Below are 18,564 nucleotides of genomic sequence, written 5' to 3'. Positions count from 1 at the left end.
GTTTAATCTCACAGATGCGCCATCCAAACACTATCTACAGTGTATGAGCAGGCAGCTTCCATGGGAGTAGAAATGCTGCCATCTGGTCTGCAACTAATTTAAAATAAATTTGTAGGAATAGGTTTTGCTCAAAGATGTAGTCTTGATTTATGTTTCTTTGCACAATGTGGCGTGTTGCCTTGATGCGTCTGACTCTTAATTCATATTTGAGTCAGGATTGTTTCATGTTGGAGAATACATATCTCTAGTTCTTTTGAAGTCATAAACTGCACCATCCAACTTTCCACTCTAACACATTATCATTTTCTTGACCTCTAAACAACACTGAAGAATAATAAACTTCCTTTAGCTTTTAGAAACTGTCTTATTCCCTTTCCACTTGCCATTCTTTTGCTTTTTCGCCTGATCTCATTAATTCAAAACATTTACACGATTAAGACTTTCAAATCTGAAAATGTTTTTAGGTGCAGGACAACATCTACAAGATTCAGTCTCTCCCTATAGCTCAGATCCTCCAACCCTGGCAACATCCTTGTAAATCTTTTCTGAACCCTTTCAAGTTTCACAACATCGTTCCGATAGGAAGGAGACCAGAATTGCACGCAATATTCTAACAGTGGCCTAACCAATGTCCTGTACAGCCGCAACATGACCTCCCAACTCCTGTACTCAATACTCTGATCGAGGAGAAAGATAATAAGAGAGACCTCAGGGGCAACTTTTTCACGCAGAGGGTGATACATGTATGGAATGAGCTGCCAGAGGATGTGGTGGAGGCTGGTACAATTGCAACATTTAAGAGGCATTTGGATGGGTATATGAATAGGCAGGGTTCGGAGGGATATGGGCCGGGTGCTGGCAGGTGGGACTAGATTGGGTTGGGATATCTGGTCGGCATGGATGAGTTGGACCGAAGGGTCTGTTTCCATGCTGTACATCTCTGACTCTAAATGCATTTAGCAGCAGTAAATTTCTTGAGTCCCAATTAGAACCTGTCACAATAAAGATTTTTAATATCAACTTGTAGAACATAGTTAGGTTAGACCATTGCACAAAGCCACCTTTTGCTAGGATGTTCTCACCACTAAAGCAACAAAGTGCAGTCTCTTTCACTGAAACCCTATTAATCTTTTGGAGGGGGGGGGGGGGGGCGGAGTTGACCTACCAGAGTGAGCCTGACACTGTGGCAAAGAAGGGAAGGGGGCAGAATAGAAAACTACTCGTGGTAGGGGACTCGATAGTTAGGGGAATCGACAGGAGATTTTGTGGTCAGGATTGGGATTCCCGGAAGGTATGTTGCCTCCCTGGTGCCAGGGTCCGGGATGTCTCCGATCGGGTGTATAAGATTCTAAAAGGGGAGGACGAACAGCCAGAAATCTTGTTACATATTGGCACTAATGATATAGCCAGGAAAAGGATCGAAGATATAAAAAGTGATTTCAGGGAGTTAGGATGGAAGCTGCAAAGCAGAACGAACAGAGTAGTGTTCTCTAGTTTACTACCGGTGCCACTAGATAGTGAGGTGAGGAACAGGGAGCGGGCACAGCTTAATAAGTGGCTGCGCAGCTGGTGTAGGAGGGAGGGCTTCAGATACGTAGATAATTGGGATGCCTTCTGGGGAAGGTGGGACCTGTACAAGAAGGACGGGTTGCATCTGAACTGGAAGGGGACCAATGTCCTGGGTGGAAGGTTTGCTCGAGTAGTTCAAGAGGGTTTAAACTAGTATGGCAGGGGGGTGGGAACCTGAGCTGTATAGCGGAGGTGAGAGTTGATGCAGATGAGGCAATAGCAAGAGGTAGACCAGCTAGTGGGAAGGATTTTCCTGGCAAGGAACCAAGGTATCAGTTAAAGTGTGTTTGCTTTAAAGCAAGGAGTATCAGGAATAAAAGTGACGAACTTAGAGCATTGATCAGTACCTGGTGCTATGATATTGTGGCCATAACAGAGACATGGGTTTCTCAGGGGCAGGAATGAATGCTGGATGTTCCAGGGTTTAGAGCATTTAAAAAGAATAGGGAGGGGGGAAAAAAGAGGAGGGGTGTAGCACTACTAATCAGAGAGGGTATCACAGCTACAGAACCTTCCATTGTCGAGGAAGATCTGCCTACCGAGTCAGTATGGGTGGAAATTAGGAACAGCAAGGGAGCAGTCACCTCTTTAGGAGTTTACTACAGGCCCCCCAATAGCAGCAGGGAGATGGAAGAAAGCATAGGTCGGCAGATTTTGGAAAAGTGTGGACGTAGTAGGGTTGTTGTAATGGGTGACTTTAACTTTCCCAATATTGATTGGAACCTCCTTCGAGCAGAAGATTTGAATGGAGCTGTTTTTGTAGGGTGTGTTCAGGAGGGTTTCCTAACTCAGTACGTTGACAGGCCGACGAGGGGAGAGGCCATTCTAGACTTAGTGCTCGGAAACGAGCCGGGGCAGGTATCAGATCTTGTGGTGGGAGAGCATTTTGGTGATAGTGACCACAACTGCCTCATATTCTACATAGCTATGGAGAAGGAGAGGATTAGGCAAAATGGGGAGATATTTAATTGGGGAAGAAGAAACTATGATGTGATTAGACATGAGTTAGGAAGCATGGATTGGGAGCAATTATTCCATGGTAAAGGCACTATAGACATGTGGACACTGTTTAAGGAACAGCTGTTGCAAGTGATGAATAAATATGTCCCTCTGAGACAGGCAAGAAGGGGTAAGATACAGGAACCTTGGATGACAAGAGCGGTGGAGCTTTTCGTCAAAAGGAAGAAGGTAACTTACATAAGGTGGAGGAAGCTAGGGTCACGCTCAGCTCTACAAGATTACAGGCAGGCGAGGAAGGAGCTTAAAAATGGTCTGAGGAGAGCCAGGAGGGGGCATGAGGAAGGCTTGGCAGAACGGATTAGGGAGAACACAAAGGCATTTTACACTTATATGAGGAATAAGAGAATGGTCAAAGAAAGAGTAGGGCCGATCAGGGATAGCATAGGGAACTTGTGTGTGGAGTCTGAGGAGGTAGGGGAAGCCCTAAATGAGTTTTTTGCTTCTGTCTTTACGAAAGAAACGAACTTTGTAGTGAATGAAACCTTTGAAGAGCAGATGTGCATGCTGAAATGGATAGAGATAGAGGAAGCTGATGTGCTGAAAATTTTGTCAAACATTAAGATTGACAAGTCGCCAGGCCCGGACCAGATTTGTCCTCGGCTGCTTTGGGAAACGAGAAACGCAATTGCTTCGCCACTTGCAAATGTCTTTTCATCCTCGCTCTCCACTGGAGTCGTACCTGAGGACTGGAGAGGCGCAAATGTAATTCCTCTCTTCAAGAAAGGAAATAGGGAAATCCCCGGCAATTACAGACCAGTAAGTCTCACGTCTGTCGTCTGCAAGGTGTTAGAAAGGATTCTGAGGGATAGAATTTATGACCATCTGGAAGAGCATGGCTTGGTTAAATGCAGTCAACGCGGCTTTGTGAGGGGAAGGTCATGCCTCACAAAACTTATAGTGTTCTTTGAGGATGTGACTAGAAAAGTTGATGAGGGTCGAACTGTGGATGTGGTGTATATGGACTTCAGCAAGGCATTTGATATGTTCCCCATGGTAGGCTCATTCAGAAGGTCAAGAGGAATGGGATTCAGGGGAACATAGCTGTCTGGATACAGAATTGGCTGGCCAACAGAAGACAGCGAGTGGTAGCGGAAGGAAAATATTCTGCCTGGAAATCTGTGGTGAGTGATGTTTGACTGGGCTCTGTCCTTGGGCCTCTATTGTTTGTAATTTTTATTAATGACTTGGATGAGGGGATTGAACGATGGGTCAGCAAGTTTGCAGACGACACAAAGGTTGGAGGTGTCGTTGACAGTATAGAGGGCTGTTGTAGGCTGCAGCGGGACATTGACAGGATGCAGAGATGGGCTGAGAGGTGGCACATGGAGTTCAACCTGGATAAATGCGAGGTGATGCATTTTGGAATGTCGAATTTGAAAGCTGAGTATAGGATTAAGGATAGGATTCCTTGGCAGTGTGGAGGAACAGAGGGATCTTGGTGTGCAGGTACATAGATCCCTTAAAATGGCCACCCAAGTGGACAGAGTTGCTAAGAAAGCATATGGTGTTTTGGCTTTCATTAACAGGGGGATTGAGTTTAAGAGTCGTGAGATCTTGTTGTAGCTCTATATAACTTTGGTTAGACCGCACTTGGAATACTGCATCCAGTTCTGGTCGCCCTATTATAAGAAAGATATGGATGCTTCGGAGCGGGTTCAGAGGAGGTTTACCAGGATGCTGCCTGGACTGGAGGGCTTATCTTATGAGGAGAGGTTGATTGAGCTCGGACTTTTTTCATTGGAGAGGAGGAGGAGGAGGAGAGGGGACCTAATTGAGGTATACAAGATAATGAGAGGCATAGATAGAGTTGATAGCCAGAGACTATTTCCCAGGGCAGAAATGACTAACACGAGGGGTCATAGTTTTAAGCTGGTTGGAGGAAATTATAGAGGGGATGTCAGAGGCGGGTTCTTTACACAGAGAGTTGAGAGATCATGGAATGCGTTGCCAGCAGCAGTTGTGGAGGCAGGGTCATTGGGGACACTTAAGAGACTCCTGGACATGCATATGGTGACAGAAATTTGTGGGTGCATACATGAGGATCAGTGGTCGGCACAACATCGTGGGCTGTAGGGCCTGTTCTGTGCTGTACTATTCTATGTTCTAACTTTGCAGCCAATTAGACAAATGAAATTGTGATGAGTACGTAGTGATGTTCACTTCTTCAGAGCATATTAAAGATCTTGCTTTGAAATACACAGGAGCAAATGATAAGACACATTTGTCAAGTAAATATACCTGCAGATATGCTGGAAAAATCTCTTCCAATTTGTTCTTTTTCTTCCGATATCGCTTTTTCATTTTCTCCACAAGCTCAGGGGCAACAGCTGCCTCATCACCAGGTAGCTCTGACAGTTGGTCCACCCAACCTACTGCACAGGAAAAAGAACTTGATTGTTTACGGCTGAAATTAATTTTGCATAGTCCAGTGTTGAAGTGTATGGCAAGATAAAGTCTCAGCTCAAGAACAGCTACTCTTTTCTCATTTATGGGAAATGGACGTCGCTAGCTAGACCAGCATTTACTAGCCATTACTAGATGCCTTTGAGAAGGTTATGGTGAGTTGCCTTCTTGAACCACTGAAGTCTACATGCTCTAGGTTGACCCACAATGCCCTTAGGAAAATAATTCCACGATTTTGACCCAGGGACAGTGAGGAAACAGCAATACATTTCCAAGTGGGAATGGTGAAGTGGCTTGGAGGGAAACTTGCAGATGGTGACATTCCCAAGTTTCTACTGCCTTTGCCCTTCTAGATGGAAGTGGTCATGGGTTTGGAAACTGCTAAGGATCTTGGTGACTTTCTGAAATATATCTTTGAGATAGTGTACACTACTGCTACTGAGCATCAGTGATGGAGGAAATGGTTGCTTGTGGATGTGGTGCCAATCAAGCAGGTGTCACACCTTTAGTATTGTTGGAACTGTACCTATCCAGGCAAATGGGGAAGTGTTCCATCACACTCGTGACTTGTACCCTGTAGATAGTGGACAGGCTTTGGGGAGTTAGGAGGAGAGTTACTTAATGCAGTATTCCTAGACTCTGACATGCTTCTGTAGCCACTCCATTTACATGACGAGTCCAGTTGAGTTTCTGGTCAATAATAGCCTGCAGGATGTTAATAGTGGTGGATTCAGTAATGGTGACACCATCGAATGTCAAGGGGCGGTGGTTAGATAGTCTCTTATTGAGATGGTCATTGCCTGACATTTGTGTGGTGCAAATGTAACTTGTCTCTCATCAGCCTAAGTCTGGAGATTGTCTAGATCTTGTTGCATTTGAACATGGATTGCTTCAATATACTTCTGAATATTGTGCAATGATAAGCGAACATAACTACTTCTGACCTTATGATGTAGGGGAGGTCATTTGTGAATACAAAATGTACTCATTCTGTGTGACTCAGAGGTCCTGTGGTTTTAACTAACATCAGAGGTTTAACACTGAACCGACTGCTAATAATATCATACCATGATACGTATTTGAGTGCTTTCCTCTGCTAAACATAATTCAGTTAAGAACGTTAACTGGGTACGTATGATCATTTAGTATGCAGAATACAAGTTCCCTCTTTAGATGAATGATAGATGATTTGAGAAATTTGATATACATTTTCAGGACAGCACCATTTTTCTCAATTTCTGATAGAGGTGTTTTGTGCATTAAATGGCGCAAGCTTCAAAATGAGCCTCATTTGTACCTACCAAGAAATATGCTGGATGCCCAGGTTGTCTAGTACTCATGAGCAGTCGAGTTATTTCCCCTTTTTAAACACAGTGCAAAAGCAAAATACTGTGTGAATACTGGAAATCTGAAATAAAAACTGACAATACTAGAAACGCTCAGGAGATCAGGATATAACTGTGGAGAAAGAGTTAATGTTTCAGATTAATGACTTTTGATGAAGTCAACAATGAGTGTTAACTCAGTTTCTTTCTCCACAGATGCTGCCAAACCTACAGGATAGGCTTCCCAAGAACATTAATTCACAGGATTCTAAGTATCTGTATTTATTTTTCTCTATGATAGGAAATTTGCTTCAAACAACTTCCTGCATACTTTACAGATCACTTACCATCCTCCTTCCCAGTTATCATTTCAGAGACTGAACCAGTGGAGTTCTTCCTCGACAGTGAACGCTTTGACTTGTTCTGTCCTGTCCGGTTCCTCTGACGTACCATAAACCCTCCAATTCCTAAAAGTGAGACAAGTAGTAAATATACCAATTATTTTTAGTTCAGAGCCATACTAAAAGCTGTATCAAGATGGGATTCTTGAAATGTATACCTGCAGAATGTAATTAAAATCATAAGACATAGAAGCTGAAGTAGGACCCTCTGGTTCTAGACTCTCCCACAAGTGGAAGTAACCTCTCTGCATTAACCGTCAAGTCTCCTCAGGATTTTATATGTTTCTGTATGTCTTCTAAATTCATTAGCCCAACCCACTCAACTTATCCTCAGAAGATAGTGTACCCATATCTTGTAGAATGTGAGGACTCAGTGAGTCTCTCTCCCATCGCACCCCTCAGGTCATCTCCTCTGCCCTGAAACTCTTCAACTACATCCTGAAGCAGTCCCACTACTGCAGCCATGTTCCCTTCCTCAGCACCTGCCTACACAACCGACTTATCCCCCATGAACTTTAGGCTACATTCAGACCATCGCAATTTGGACCTGACCGGGACAACTGCTACCTCCAAAGTCGCCAGATATGTTTCTCCCTATGGATCCTCAGCTCCATGCTCGCAGCCATGTGTTACCTACAGTCAGCACTGCCCCAGCTCAGGGTCTCATTCTCTGACTTACAAAGGACCTCTGTTGTTCTTCATCTTCAGAAGGATCCACACCCCCAACTGATACTATCTGATAAGCTGGAGAAAAAGTAAGAAACGTAAGAATGCCAAACTCTTTCTCAGTTTTCTCCAAACCCAGGAATCCTCAACCACTCCTGTCCCTTTTCCTCGGCCCTCTTTTCAGAGCCAGTTGGATGTCATAATCCACCCGGCTGCTACAATTGCTACCACCGCTGCAAACAATGACATCACTTCTGCAGAAGCCGCTGCCTTTCCACATCCATTTTCCTGCTCCTCAGATACTGCCTGACCTGCTGTGCTTTTTCCACCGCCACACTTTTCAACTCTATCCATATCTGGTATCAGCTTAATGAACTGTCATTGCATCCAATGCCAGTACATCATTCCTTAGATAATGGGCCCAAAAGTGTGTACAGTTTTCTAGTCTGACTAGAGTCTTGTATAGTTTTAGCAAAACCTCCCCACTTTTATACTCCTCACCCTTTGAAATAAAGGCCAACATTCCATTTTCCTTTTTGTATTACCCACTGAATTCATAGGCAAACCTTTTGTGATTCATGGGCGAGGTCTCACAAATCCCACTGCATTGTAGCTTTCCCATTGTACTCTTTCCCATTTAAACAATGTTCATGTCCTCTATTCATCTTGTCAAAATGGAAATGCATAACCGTTAATTTCCCCATATTACATACTATCTGTCAACTTTCTGCCCACTTGTTTTGCCTGTCCATATCTCTCAGCTATAGCACATTGACTGTCCAAGTTAATTGTTAGCTGATGAATTAGATTTTTACATATGACAGAGCTCACTTTGCCACCTACTCTCCTAGGCTAAAACTTCATTCAATTCTTTCTGAAACAATGCAGCATCTCCAGGTACTTCACAAGAGGCTAGGGAGTGAATGGAAGAAATTTACACAGGAGTAGTGGGGAGAACAGTTAAGAAGGAAGACTAAAGGTCAGGTCGAAGACATAGGTTTTCAGAAACTTTTGAAAAACGGTAGAAGAATTAAACAGTATTACAAACAACAAGATGCCATGACTTAAGGAGCCATCACAATTATGGAATTGAGAATACAATTTAAAATCTGGAGTCTATAACGCATCAAAGGGCATGATTTTTAAAGCCAAGAGGCTTCCTTCTGTGCTGTAATGCCTGACTCATGGAGGTTGAGTGAGAAAACAAAAAAAAAAGAGGAATTTGTTAATCAGAGTATTTTTAATCAATGTGGCTGGAATCAAAAGTCAATTCTTAAACTGATGTATGGGATGAACTTGGTATGATTAGAAGGAGGCTGGCAAAATTAATTTTCATGGTTGGGAAATTTTAAACCTTGGCAGATACCGTGAGACAACACAAGACCAAATCCTGGATGGTGGTCTCATACTTCTTGGTATTAGTAATGTTCAGTATTCAGACCACCACTTAAAACTGAAGGTATTAACTCATATACTGGGGTTTAATCAGAATATCTCAAATCAATTATTCCTTCTGTCCAGAATATTATTTTCTTTGATAAATTTTCTCCATTTGTTCCTGAAGGAGCTGAAATTTTGTCCATGTATATTTCACATAAAGAGAACACACACTGGTTATCTCACTCAAATTCCCATTTGTAGCACAGGATACTAAAAATAAAACATGACAGGTTCTTTAGTTGCAAAAAGTATTACTGAGCTGAGTTCTCGAACATGCACTAATTCATTTTTAACAACGGTCAGTACAAATGTGATTTAATCATTGTAGCATCCAAGATCAGGTTTAAAAAAAACCTGAATGTAGTCTTTATGGCTTAGTTACTCAACAGATAAGTTTGCTGAACTACAAGGATAGTTATTGTACACTTGTATTTACTGTTTGCCAATAACGAAAACTGGTAAATGTACATAATTGGGAATAGTTGATACACCCATGTGCCATAAGGAATGGAAAAACGTGGCAACACCAACATTTGATCATATATATGTTTTTTAAGAGGCTTTAACAAGGCAAGAAGAAAGGTGGAGGGACAGAATTCCAGAGGATGCAGACAATGCGCCTGCAGGTAAAACAGAATGACAGGTGGGAGTAAGCAGTGTTGTCAGAGAATGTTGTTCAGACAAGGAAGGAGGCATTGAAAATGAGGAATAAGGATCTTTAAATTGATTTAGTGGCACACAGGTCAGCACAGCTTCACAAAATGTGATTTTGAATTGTATGTTATGGGGGTTTCAATAAAGGGAAGATTGCGAATAATGCAGACAAAAAGTTCTCTTCTCCTCACCTCACTGCCTTACCAAAGTAGTGGAGGTGCTGGTGTTGGACTGGGGCAAATAAAGCCAAAACTCTCACAACACTGGGTTATAGTCCAACAGGATTATTGGAAACCGCAAACTTTCGAAGCCCCCCCCCCCCCCCACCCCAGCTCCTTCCTCAGGCAACTAGAGGGAGCGGGGGCTGCGAAAGCTTGTGGTTTCAAATAAACCTGTTGGACTATAACCCAGTGATGTGTGATTTTATCAAAGAAGAGCACAGAAGATTTAAATGATACTTAATAGATTGGGAAGAATACTTTGTCCTAAAATTCATAATATGAAAATAACATAATTAATAAAAACATTAACGAAACAGGACTAATTCTTATTGCAACATTGTCCCCTTTTCTCACTTACATGAGACCTTATAGTATAACCATAGTTGAAAGGAAACTTGATCTCCCAGCCATCTACAAATGATGCTTTTGCTAACATATTCAATGTCACCCAGTACTTAATCTTCTAATTATTCAATACTCTGTGGGAATGTTAATCATCTCAATTTAGCACCTCCCAATGGTAGTATGAGATTGTAAAAATACATCTCATTATTTTGCAGTCTTGTGTATTGATGCCCCAGTACACTAAACCACTCCAGAAGTAGCTCTCAAGAGAAAATAGTTAATTGAGGATTATTATCACATTAGCAATATACTTGTTTTGTGGTGCTTAGCAATTTAAACATAATTGCACCTCCAAGTCAAATGAATGCAAGTTTAGTATGACAACAGTAACTTGAAAATAAGAACCAATTGAGAAGAAAACAAACTGGGGGAAAGATAGAAGAGAATCTGGAGGGCAATACATTGCAAAAGATTTAGCAAATAATATTATGAAGAAAGAATGAAAGATTTGCATGTATACAGCCTCTCTCCCTACCTCTGGATGTCCAAAGCACTTCACAACAATTGTCAATTTATGCATAACAAAATATAATTCCACCTTTTGTTTTTTCCAATATAATTTGCTGATCCTTTTGCAACATCTGTAAAAGCTTCAACCAATTGAGGAGTATCATACTGAACTCAGCAAATTGAACCTGACAATATCCCAATCGTATTTCAGACTCATGATCAGAACTAGCCACATGCCTCGCCAAGCCATTCCAGCACAGCAACAACAATGGCACACAACCAACGTGGAAAATTGTCTAGGTAGATCTCATTCACGAAAAAGAGAGACAAAATCCAATCGTGCCAATCAGCCTGTGGATCAGTTGATACTGATGTTACATGATACTTGCACAGCAATAACATGCTCACTGATCTGCTGTTTAGATTTCACAAAGAACAATCAGCTTCTGACTTAATCACAAGCTTAGTCAAAACAGGAAAATACTAGAGCTGAACGCAAGTAGTGAGTGAACGTGACAGTGTTTGACATCAAGGCAAGATTTCACCAAGTATATACCAAAGCTGAAGCCAATGGTAATAAGGATGAAAATTCTTCACTAGTTGGAATCATACCTAGCACAAAGGAAGAAGGTCATGATGGTTGGAAGTCAATCAGCGAAGTCCAAGGATACCACAGTAGGAGTTTCCTCAGGTAGTACCAAACTAAATGTGAAGCAGGTCAGAAACTGAAGTCTGGGGAGATGAACTCACTCTTGACCACCCAAAATCTATTCAGTGCACAAGTCAGGCTCCACTTGCCTGGATAGCTGAAGCTACAACAACACTTATCTAACAAAATGCCATTCACAACAAAGCAGCTCACTTGATCTAATATGTATTGACTCCCACTGTCGCAGCAAACTGCAGAATATTAAAGGTGCACTGCAGCCACATCAAGGCTCCTTTGGTAGGTACATCTAAACCCATGACATTATCATGTAGAAGGTCAAGGGCAGCAGATGCATGGGAACACCACCACCTGCAAGCTCCATTCCAAACCAAACCATCTTGACTCAGAAATAAAAACAGAAACTGCTGATGAAACTCAACAGCTCTGGCAGCATCTGTGGGAAGAAAGCAGAGTTTCAAGTCCAATGACTCATCATCAAACTCAGAATCAGGTTGCTGCTCCTTCACGGACACTGAGTCTTACAACATCCTTCCTAACAACATGGAGTACATCTACATTAGCAGTTCAAAAAAAAAAAGAGCTTTCTCAGTGGCATTTAGGGATGGACAACAAAAGCCAATACTTGCTGGTGTTGTTCACATCCCAACCAAAACAAAAAAAACAAATCCTTTGATATTCTCGTCACCTTTAGTTAAAATTCACGTAATTTTCAGCCTTCCAAGTTACTTTTTTTAAAAAAAGTATAGCACAGAAATCATTCGACCAATTCCATTACTTTTGCATGACATTTTATTTCCCTAACCTTGCACCATGTGATTAAATTCTACCAAAAGCACGAAGGTAATGACAGATAATCTATTTTTGTAATGTTGACGGAGAGATAAATATTGGTCAGAATAATATCTTAGCTCTTCTCCGAAATAGTGATAGCATCCTCTACATCTTGTATATTACTCAGGTGGACATCTGTTAAACATGTTTTTGCTCAGCTAGTTCAATGAACCCGTAGTGTGGCAATGGACCTTTGTGATCAAGGATCTGGAGTGGGACCTGAATAAAACATTTTCTGACTCACAGGTAGCTGTGGGTTCTATTATCTTCAGAAAATTACAGATACAAGTACAGAAAGGAGATATCAAATGAACTTGAAATAAAAGTTGGGTACTATAAATGACAAAGGAGTGGGAGGCAGCTAGAAAGAAAATGAGTAAGAGGAACTGCTGCAAACCACCAACAGATTTCACTGCTGTCTGGCACTTACTGAGTTGCTTTTACACATCAATTAAAACAGAGGGTGATTCATTATTTTCCAGTGTCTGACAACTATTTTAAGATGTTACAAAAGCACTTTGTCTGTACTCAATTTTAAACATTTCCATTATCATTCTACATCAAATATTTATTAAAAATATGATCATGGGTCTCAACTCATGTTGCTCCCAATGCACAGAAAATAGTCTTTAATCTAGTTTTACTTCAGAGCCTGGTGAATTATGTCTGCTTTAATCAGATTGTTTACCAGGTCTGTATGGTTTCCTTTTTCTCTTCTTTAGGCTGTCAGACCCCTCAGCTCCCTTACAGTCATCATCTGCCGGTTCCCGCTCTGGACTAGTAAGTGTATCAGACTTTGCGTCACAGTCCATTAGGTCAGCTGCTGTAAATTTAAGATTGAAGGGTTAACTGAAGGTAGAACATTTTCACACAACATAGCATTAAACTGTGTTGAAAATACATTCAGAGATGTTCAGTTAACTAAGCCCAAAACAGTGTTCATTTGTCGACTTGTGTTGAAACTCTAGATACAAGCACAAATTAGTCACCTCATGGAAGAAAACCACCTGCAATAGTGTGCCTAAGAAATCTCTGCTCTGCATAAACCAGGTTAATTTTCAGATTACATTTGTGGTGACCATAACTGCAGAGGGTTCACTCACAACCCAGTCACTCAAAAGTGAGGGCACTGCCAGAATCGCCAGATTGCTGCCTGCATCAAGGATGAGGACCATCCATATCACTGAGCAATTCAAAACTATTTTAACAACAGCAAAACCAATAAAATGCATTATTTTTCAAATGTTTCTCTGATGTACAGTCTTAAAAGTTGAGAGATCTTACACTGCCAGCCAAATATCATAGTTCACTATTGTAGTTTTACATAACCAAGCAAGGCATTGGAGAGACAAGGAGTGGTGAGCCAAGCCAAACGCCCAGTGGGGAGCAAGTGAAGCAAGGTAGTGTATAGGGCCGGGAGTGCAAAAATTACAGCAACGAAAGCACAAGGTCAGCACAGTGGATGCCAATTTCCCGCTCTAGTTGTAAACCGTTAACATCAGTGGCATTGATTACCTGGACTAGTATGGTGGCAGCAGACAGGCAATAACTTTTACCATTGCTGTCTTTAATCTTTCTTTATCGCAAGCACCAGCACAGAGATGCTAAGCCAAATAAGGGAGATTCCTCTGGTGTATTGTGTTTATTGAAATTATAAACTTATTTCTGTTGAACAGGTTTGGAATTTGTGAACAGTCCATCAAAAAAATCTTTCCTAGCAAACCCACTGAACCAAATGAGAAGAACAAAGAGTTTAAGGATGGGGAGAAAGGTTGAAGTGCACAGGTAGTTGGAGGAAAGTGTGGAGTGAGGAAGAATGATAGATGAGGGCATGAACTGGTTAAACATGAGGGTAGAAATGTTAAATTTTGAGTGGTAGGGGATTTGGAGACAAACGGAAGTCACTGAGAATAGGGGCAAAGGTCAGAATAAACAGAGTACACTTCATCTATTAGCCCTCAACTCCTTAAACACTATTTTGGCTGCGAGATAGTTCACAATCAGTTTAACTTCTTGGAATTTGAGTCTGTCTTAAATAGCACTGATGGGATGCTTCCATGCCCCCAGCTTGATCTTTGGTTAAAAAGATATACCTGGCTGAAATTTGATATTCCAGTTGATGTAAAGCGCAAATTCGTCCTTATCCAAATGACTAATTTGGGAGAAAAGGTGGGAGGAGGAGGGTGGAGGTGTAAAAAGAGTAATGGAAGAAGGGACAGGATGCTTGAATTCTTTGCCTGTAGACAGCCTGAAATTTCTGACGTTTGAAAGTGTTGCATTTTATTCAAATTTGTTGAATTATTTTGTCTACGTGTGGTTTATGTGGAAGAAACATGATTGCATGACTGTTAAAGGCAGATGGAACTTTGCAAAGAATAAGGTCTCAAAGTCAACAATGTGCTAACGACTAGATAATCTATTTTGGGAATGTTTGTTGAGATGTAACTATTGACCAGGGTACCAGTCAACATTAACCTGCTCTTCTTTGCAACAGTGCTACATAATCTATGTTTACCTTACAGAAGATTTGACTTTGACTTAGTATTACTTGACCTGTCAGTCTAGACTTGCTTTTAGAGTAGGGGATATTCTTGGGATATAGGTATAAATTTTGAAGTGAAGTTTGAACTACAAGAGAGAATGGAGAGAAGTTTAGATTTTTAAAAAAATGAACTTTCACCTTTTATGTCATTGTTTAGCCTATTTACTAATTAAGATTTCAAACCAGTTGAATATGTTTAAAACCACACTGTAGAAATTATTCACATCAATATAGATATACAGTTATCTTGCAAGTAATTTTGTTCTTACAGGATAAGGATTTGTGCAAGTGACCGAGAAACACAAGGAATATGTGAAAATAGCTCCCTCCAGACGATACCAAGATATTGCTGCTTTTCAACTTCATACTGTACTGATTTTAGAAATTATGGTCATGTTTGGACCAAATCTTGATTTTAATAGTTTGATAACTGCACTGAGAATCACAAAACTAATTTACTAGTTAAAAATTCACAACAAATTGGATCCAATTTGCATGGACCTAATTTTATTTAGCCAAATTAATTGCATTTAAATTGATTATGGTTTATCCATCATTATAGTTCTAACTCTAAAACTTACACACGATGGAAGAATAGATTTACTTAAGCTTCAAAGTGTCGATATTGAAGTTCAGGGTACAAGCAGTGTTCAGGTGAAATTCAACTTTAAAAGGCTGTGTTTTGGGCAACGCTACTGACAGATGTAGTAACGCACATGCAGAAACACAGCTTTGCAATGTGATGGTGTCCAACTCTTAATTTAATTCAGATTTGCTTTAAACCAAAGTTTTTCAGAAGAACAGTATACATTAGTCCCAAGTCCAACAACACATAGAATGTGCAATGCACTTACAACGGATAACTGAGAGACTGGCTTAAATAAGCCTGTTCACATTCGCCTGTCTTCAAGATTGGGAAGGTTCCTACTGAGTGAAACTTTACTTCTCTGAATTATAATGTTTGTATTGTCTATTATTATAAAAGAACATGGAAATCCTTTTCTCCTTGATCATGAGATTGGCTGTTTTGGCAGCGAAGCACAATGTTCTGCCCAGAAGGAACTGTTTCTGAATGTGTTTGAGTTGTGCTTTAGATGTATCTGTACATGTGGAGATGGATTACATCAGCTACTTTTATTGGCAGTGGCCTATCGACTGCACTAGCAGTCCATTCCGTATTGATAAATTTAAGTAGACGGCAGATTTAAATTAGAATATCTACAGTTTTCTATTGGACATTAAAAATAAACAAGGATGCAACGTGAAATAGTAAAAATTGCAAAAACTGGAAGTAAAACAGCAGTGGACAAAATACTGGCTAACAAAAAAGTAAGAGAAAACTGGATGAAGCAGGATTGAATTTAAATGGCCAATGAGTTTATGAAGCTGCAGTTGTTGGCACAACAGAAACCCAAATTAATGCACACGAAAAAGGCTCTGTTGCAAAGAAAACAGGTACAGTTAGTAAGTTGGCAGGTGTAATGGACAGCGAAGAGGGTTACCTCAGATTACAACAGGATCTTGACCAGATGGGCCAATGGGCTGAGAAGTGGCAGATGGAGTTTAATTCAGATAAATGCAAGATGCTGCATTTTGGGAAAGCAAATCTTAGCAGGACTTATACACTTAATGGTAAGGTCCTGGGGAGTGTTGCTGAACAAAGAGACCTTGGCGCGCAGGTTAGATTAGATTAGATTACTTACAGTGTGGAAACAGGCCCTTCGGCCCAACAAATCCACACCGACTCTCCGAAGGGCAACCCACCCATACCCATTCCCCTACATTTACCGCTTCACCAAACACTACAGACAATTTAGCATGGCCAATTCACCTAACCTGCACATTTTTAGACTGCGGGAGGAAACCGGAGTACCCAGAGGAAACCCATGCAGACACGGGGAGAATGTGCAAACTCCACACAGACAGTTGCCCGAGGCGGGAATTGAACTCGGGTCTCTAGCGCTGTGAGGCAGCAGTGCTAACCACTGTGCTATCGTGCCGCCCCTTTCAATGTTCATAGCTCCTTGAAAGTGAAGTCGCACGTAGATAGGATAGTGAAGGCGGCTTTTGGTATGTTTTCCTTTATTGGTCAGAGTATTGAGCACAGGAGTTAGGAGGTCATGTTGCGGCTGTACAGGACATTGGTTAGGCCACTGTTGGAATATTGCGTGCAATTTTGGTCTCTTTCCTATCGGAAAGGTGTTGTGAAACTTGAAAGGGTTCAGAAAAGATTTACAAGGATGTTGCCAGGGTTGGAGGATTTGAGCTATAAGGAGAAGCTGAACAGGCTGGGGCTGTTGTCCCTAGAGAATTGGAGGCTGAGGGGTGACCTTATAGAGGTTTACAAAATTATGAGGGGCATGGATAGGGTAAATAAGCAAAGCCTTTTCCCTGGGGTTGGGGAGTCCAGAACTAGAGGGCATAGGTTTAGGGTCAGAGGGGAAAGATATAAAAGAGACCTAAGGGGCAACTTTTTCACACAGGGTGGTACGTGTATGGAATGAGCTGCCAGAAGAGGTGGTGGAGGCTGGTACAATTGCAACATTTAAGAGGCATTTGAATGGATATATGAATAGGAAAGGGTTTGGAGGGATATGGGCCGGGTGCTGGCAGGTGGGGTTAGATTGGGTTGGGATATCTGGTCGGTATGGACGGGTTGGACCGAAGGGTCTGTTTCCATGCTGTACATCTCTATGACTCTAAACATCTTACTTAAGAATAATAAAGTGTCCAAATTATTGGATAAAGTAGAATGAGTCCATTCATCAGAAATTAAACCATAGAGTTCAATGACTTATATCAACTCTCAAATGCACCCCATTTTCAGGATAATTCACATTCATTGGGAACTTTCTCTGGATACAGTGAGACCAGTGTGCTTGGGAATTTATTTTTCATTCATTGCTGTGCTCAAATTGAGGTCAGTCTGCCACAGTTCTGATCCACATTAAAATCTGAAATCTCACCTAAAGAAGCCACATACTTATTTGCAGGGTGACAGAAAAAGTCGGAGAGAGGAGCATGCGGAAGAAGGGAGCAAGAGAAGCAAAATGTAATTTCAAACATGGAGAAGATAGCTTGCGTAGGAAAACAAATCTTGAGGACAAACGTAGCAAACAAAAAAAAAGCAATTAAATGTTACTGAAATTGAGCAATCTGATTCTGTGTGAAGTATTAGACAAAAGCTCTTATTCCGAGAAGGCATAGGCATCCCAGCTGAGGACCTGAGTGACAGAACAAACATTAGCCAAATCTATGTTGGGAGTGGCTAAGAGTGGAATAACATTTCTTGTTCGCTTATTCAGTCCTTCTCTTAAATGTATTACTTGAATGCTTATGAAACATAATAAAATGCAGCATCAATTAGGCTGCTACCAACAAAAAGAGACGACAAATGGTAATTTTCCTTGATTGAAGTTTCTGCAATGAGGATTCAATAATTATACACAGAAGTGGAAGAGCTAAAGTCATGATGGTGCAATAAAGCACAAGTGAGATTTCAAGACACTTGTCAGATAATTTATTACTTAACACACATATGGTATTACCACAAATGTTTTAAAGCATTTTCTCCACTGAGTTATCTTATTTAGACAAGCATACATAGTGCATACAATATTGAGCCAACAAATCCTTTTCCATGATTATTAAGGGGATCAAACATAAAATTGTACCTCTGCTTTCATCCAGATCTCCATCCATATCTCTAGATTGTTCAGACTGAGGATCAGGTGGAGTTTGCAAAACAGCAACACTGTTCTGGTTGATGATTTTTAACTTCAACTTTGGCTTGGGTCGCTTTCGACGTGGTGGAGCAACACTGAGACTTTGGAGCTGTGACATACCAGTTTCAGTCAGACAGACACCATCCCGTGTATATGTCCTTGTCAGTTCTGTTTCGAAGAACCAGTCTTTAGTCAGTTTAATTCAAGAAATGGTTAGTAGCAATGGATACTGCCAAGGCTGT

The 18,564-nt window shown here is 41.1% G+C and overlaps 1 protein-coding gene across 1 annotated transcript in view; it reads right to left on the bottom strand.

The window, feature by feature from the left end:
• Positions 1-18,564, bottom strand: part of kmt2ca (lysine (K)-specific methyltransferase 2Ca) — a 403,624-nt gene that overhangs the window by 49,028 nt on the left and 336,032 nt on the right. Inside the window, exons 21-24 of the mRNA XM_087987768.1 lie at positions 18,272-18,490; positions 12,744-12,878; positions 6,665-6,784; positions 4,828-4,961 (exon numbers count right to left, since the gene is read on the bottom strand). Of these exons, the coding sequence (XP_087843894.1) occupies positions 4,828-4,961; positions 6,665-6,784; positions 12,744-12,878; positions 18,272-18,490 (608 nt within the window). The remainder of the gene's footprint in view (positions 1-4,827; positions 4,962-6,664; positions 6,785-12,743; positions 12,879-18,271; positions 18,491-18,564) is intronic.

Source organism: Chiloscyllium plagiosum, unplaced genomic scaffold, assembly GCF_037043375.1.
Source record: "Chiloscyllium plagiosum isolate Xiang-an unplaced genomic scaffold, Cpla_swu_hap1 HiC_scaffold_5, whole genome shotgun sequence".
Taxonomy (NCBI): Eukaryota; Metazoa; Chordata; class Chondrichthyes; order Orectolobiformes; family Hemiscylliidae; genus Chiloscyllium; species Chiloscyllium plagiosum.
This window is presented reverse-complemented; position numbering and strand designations above follow the sequence as displayed.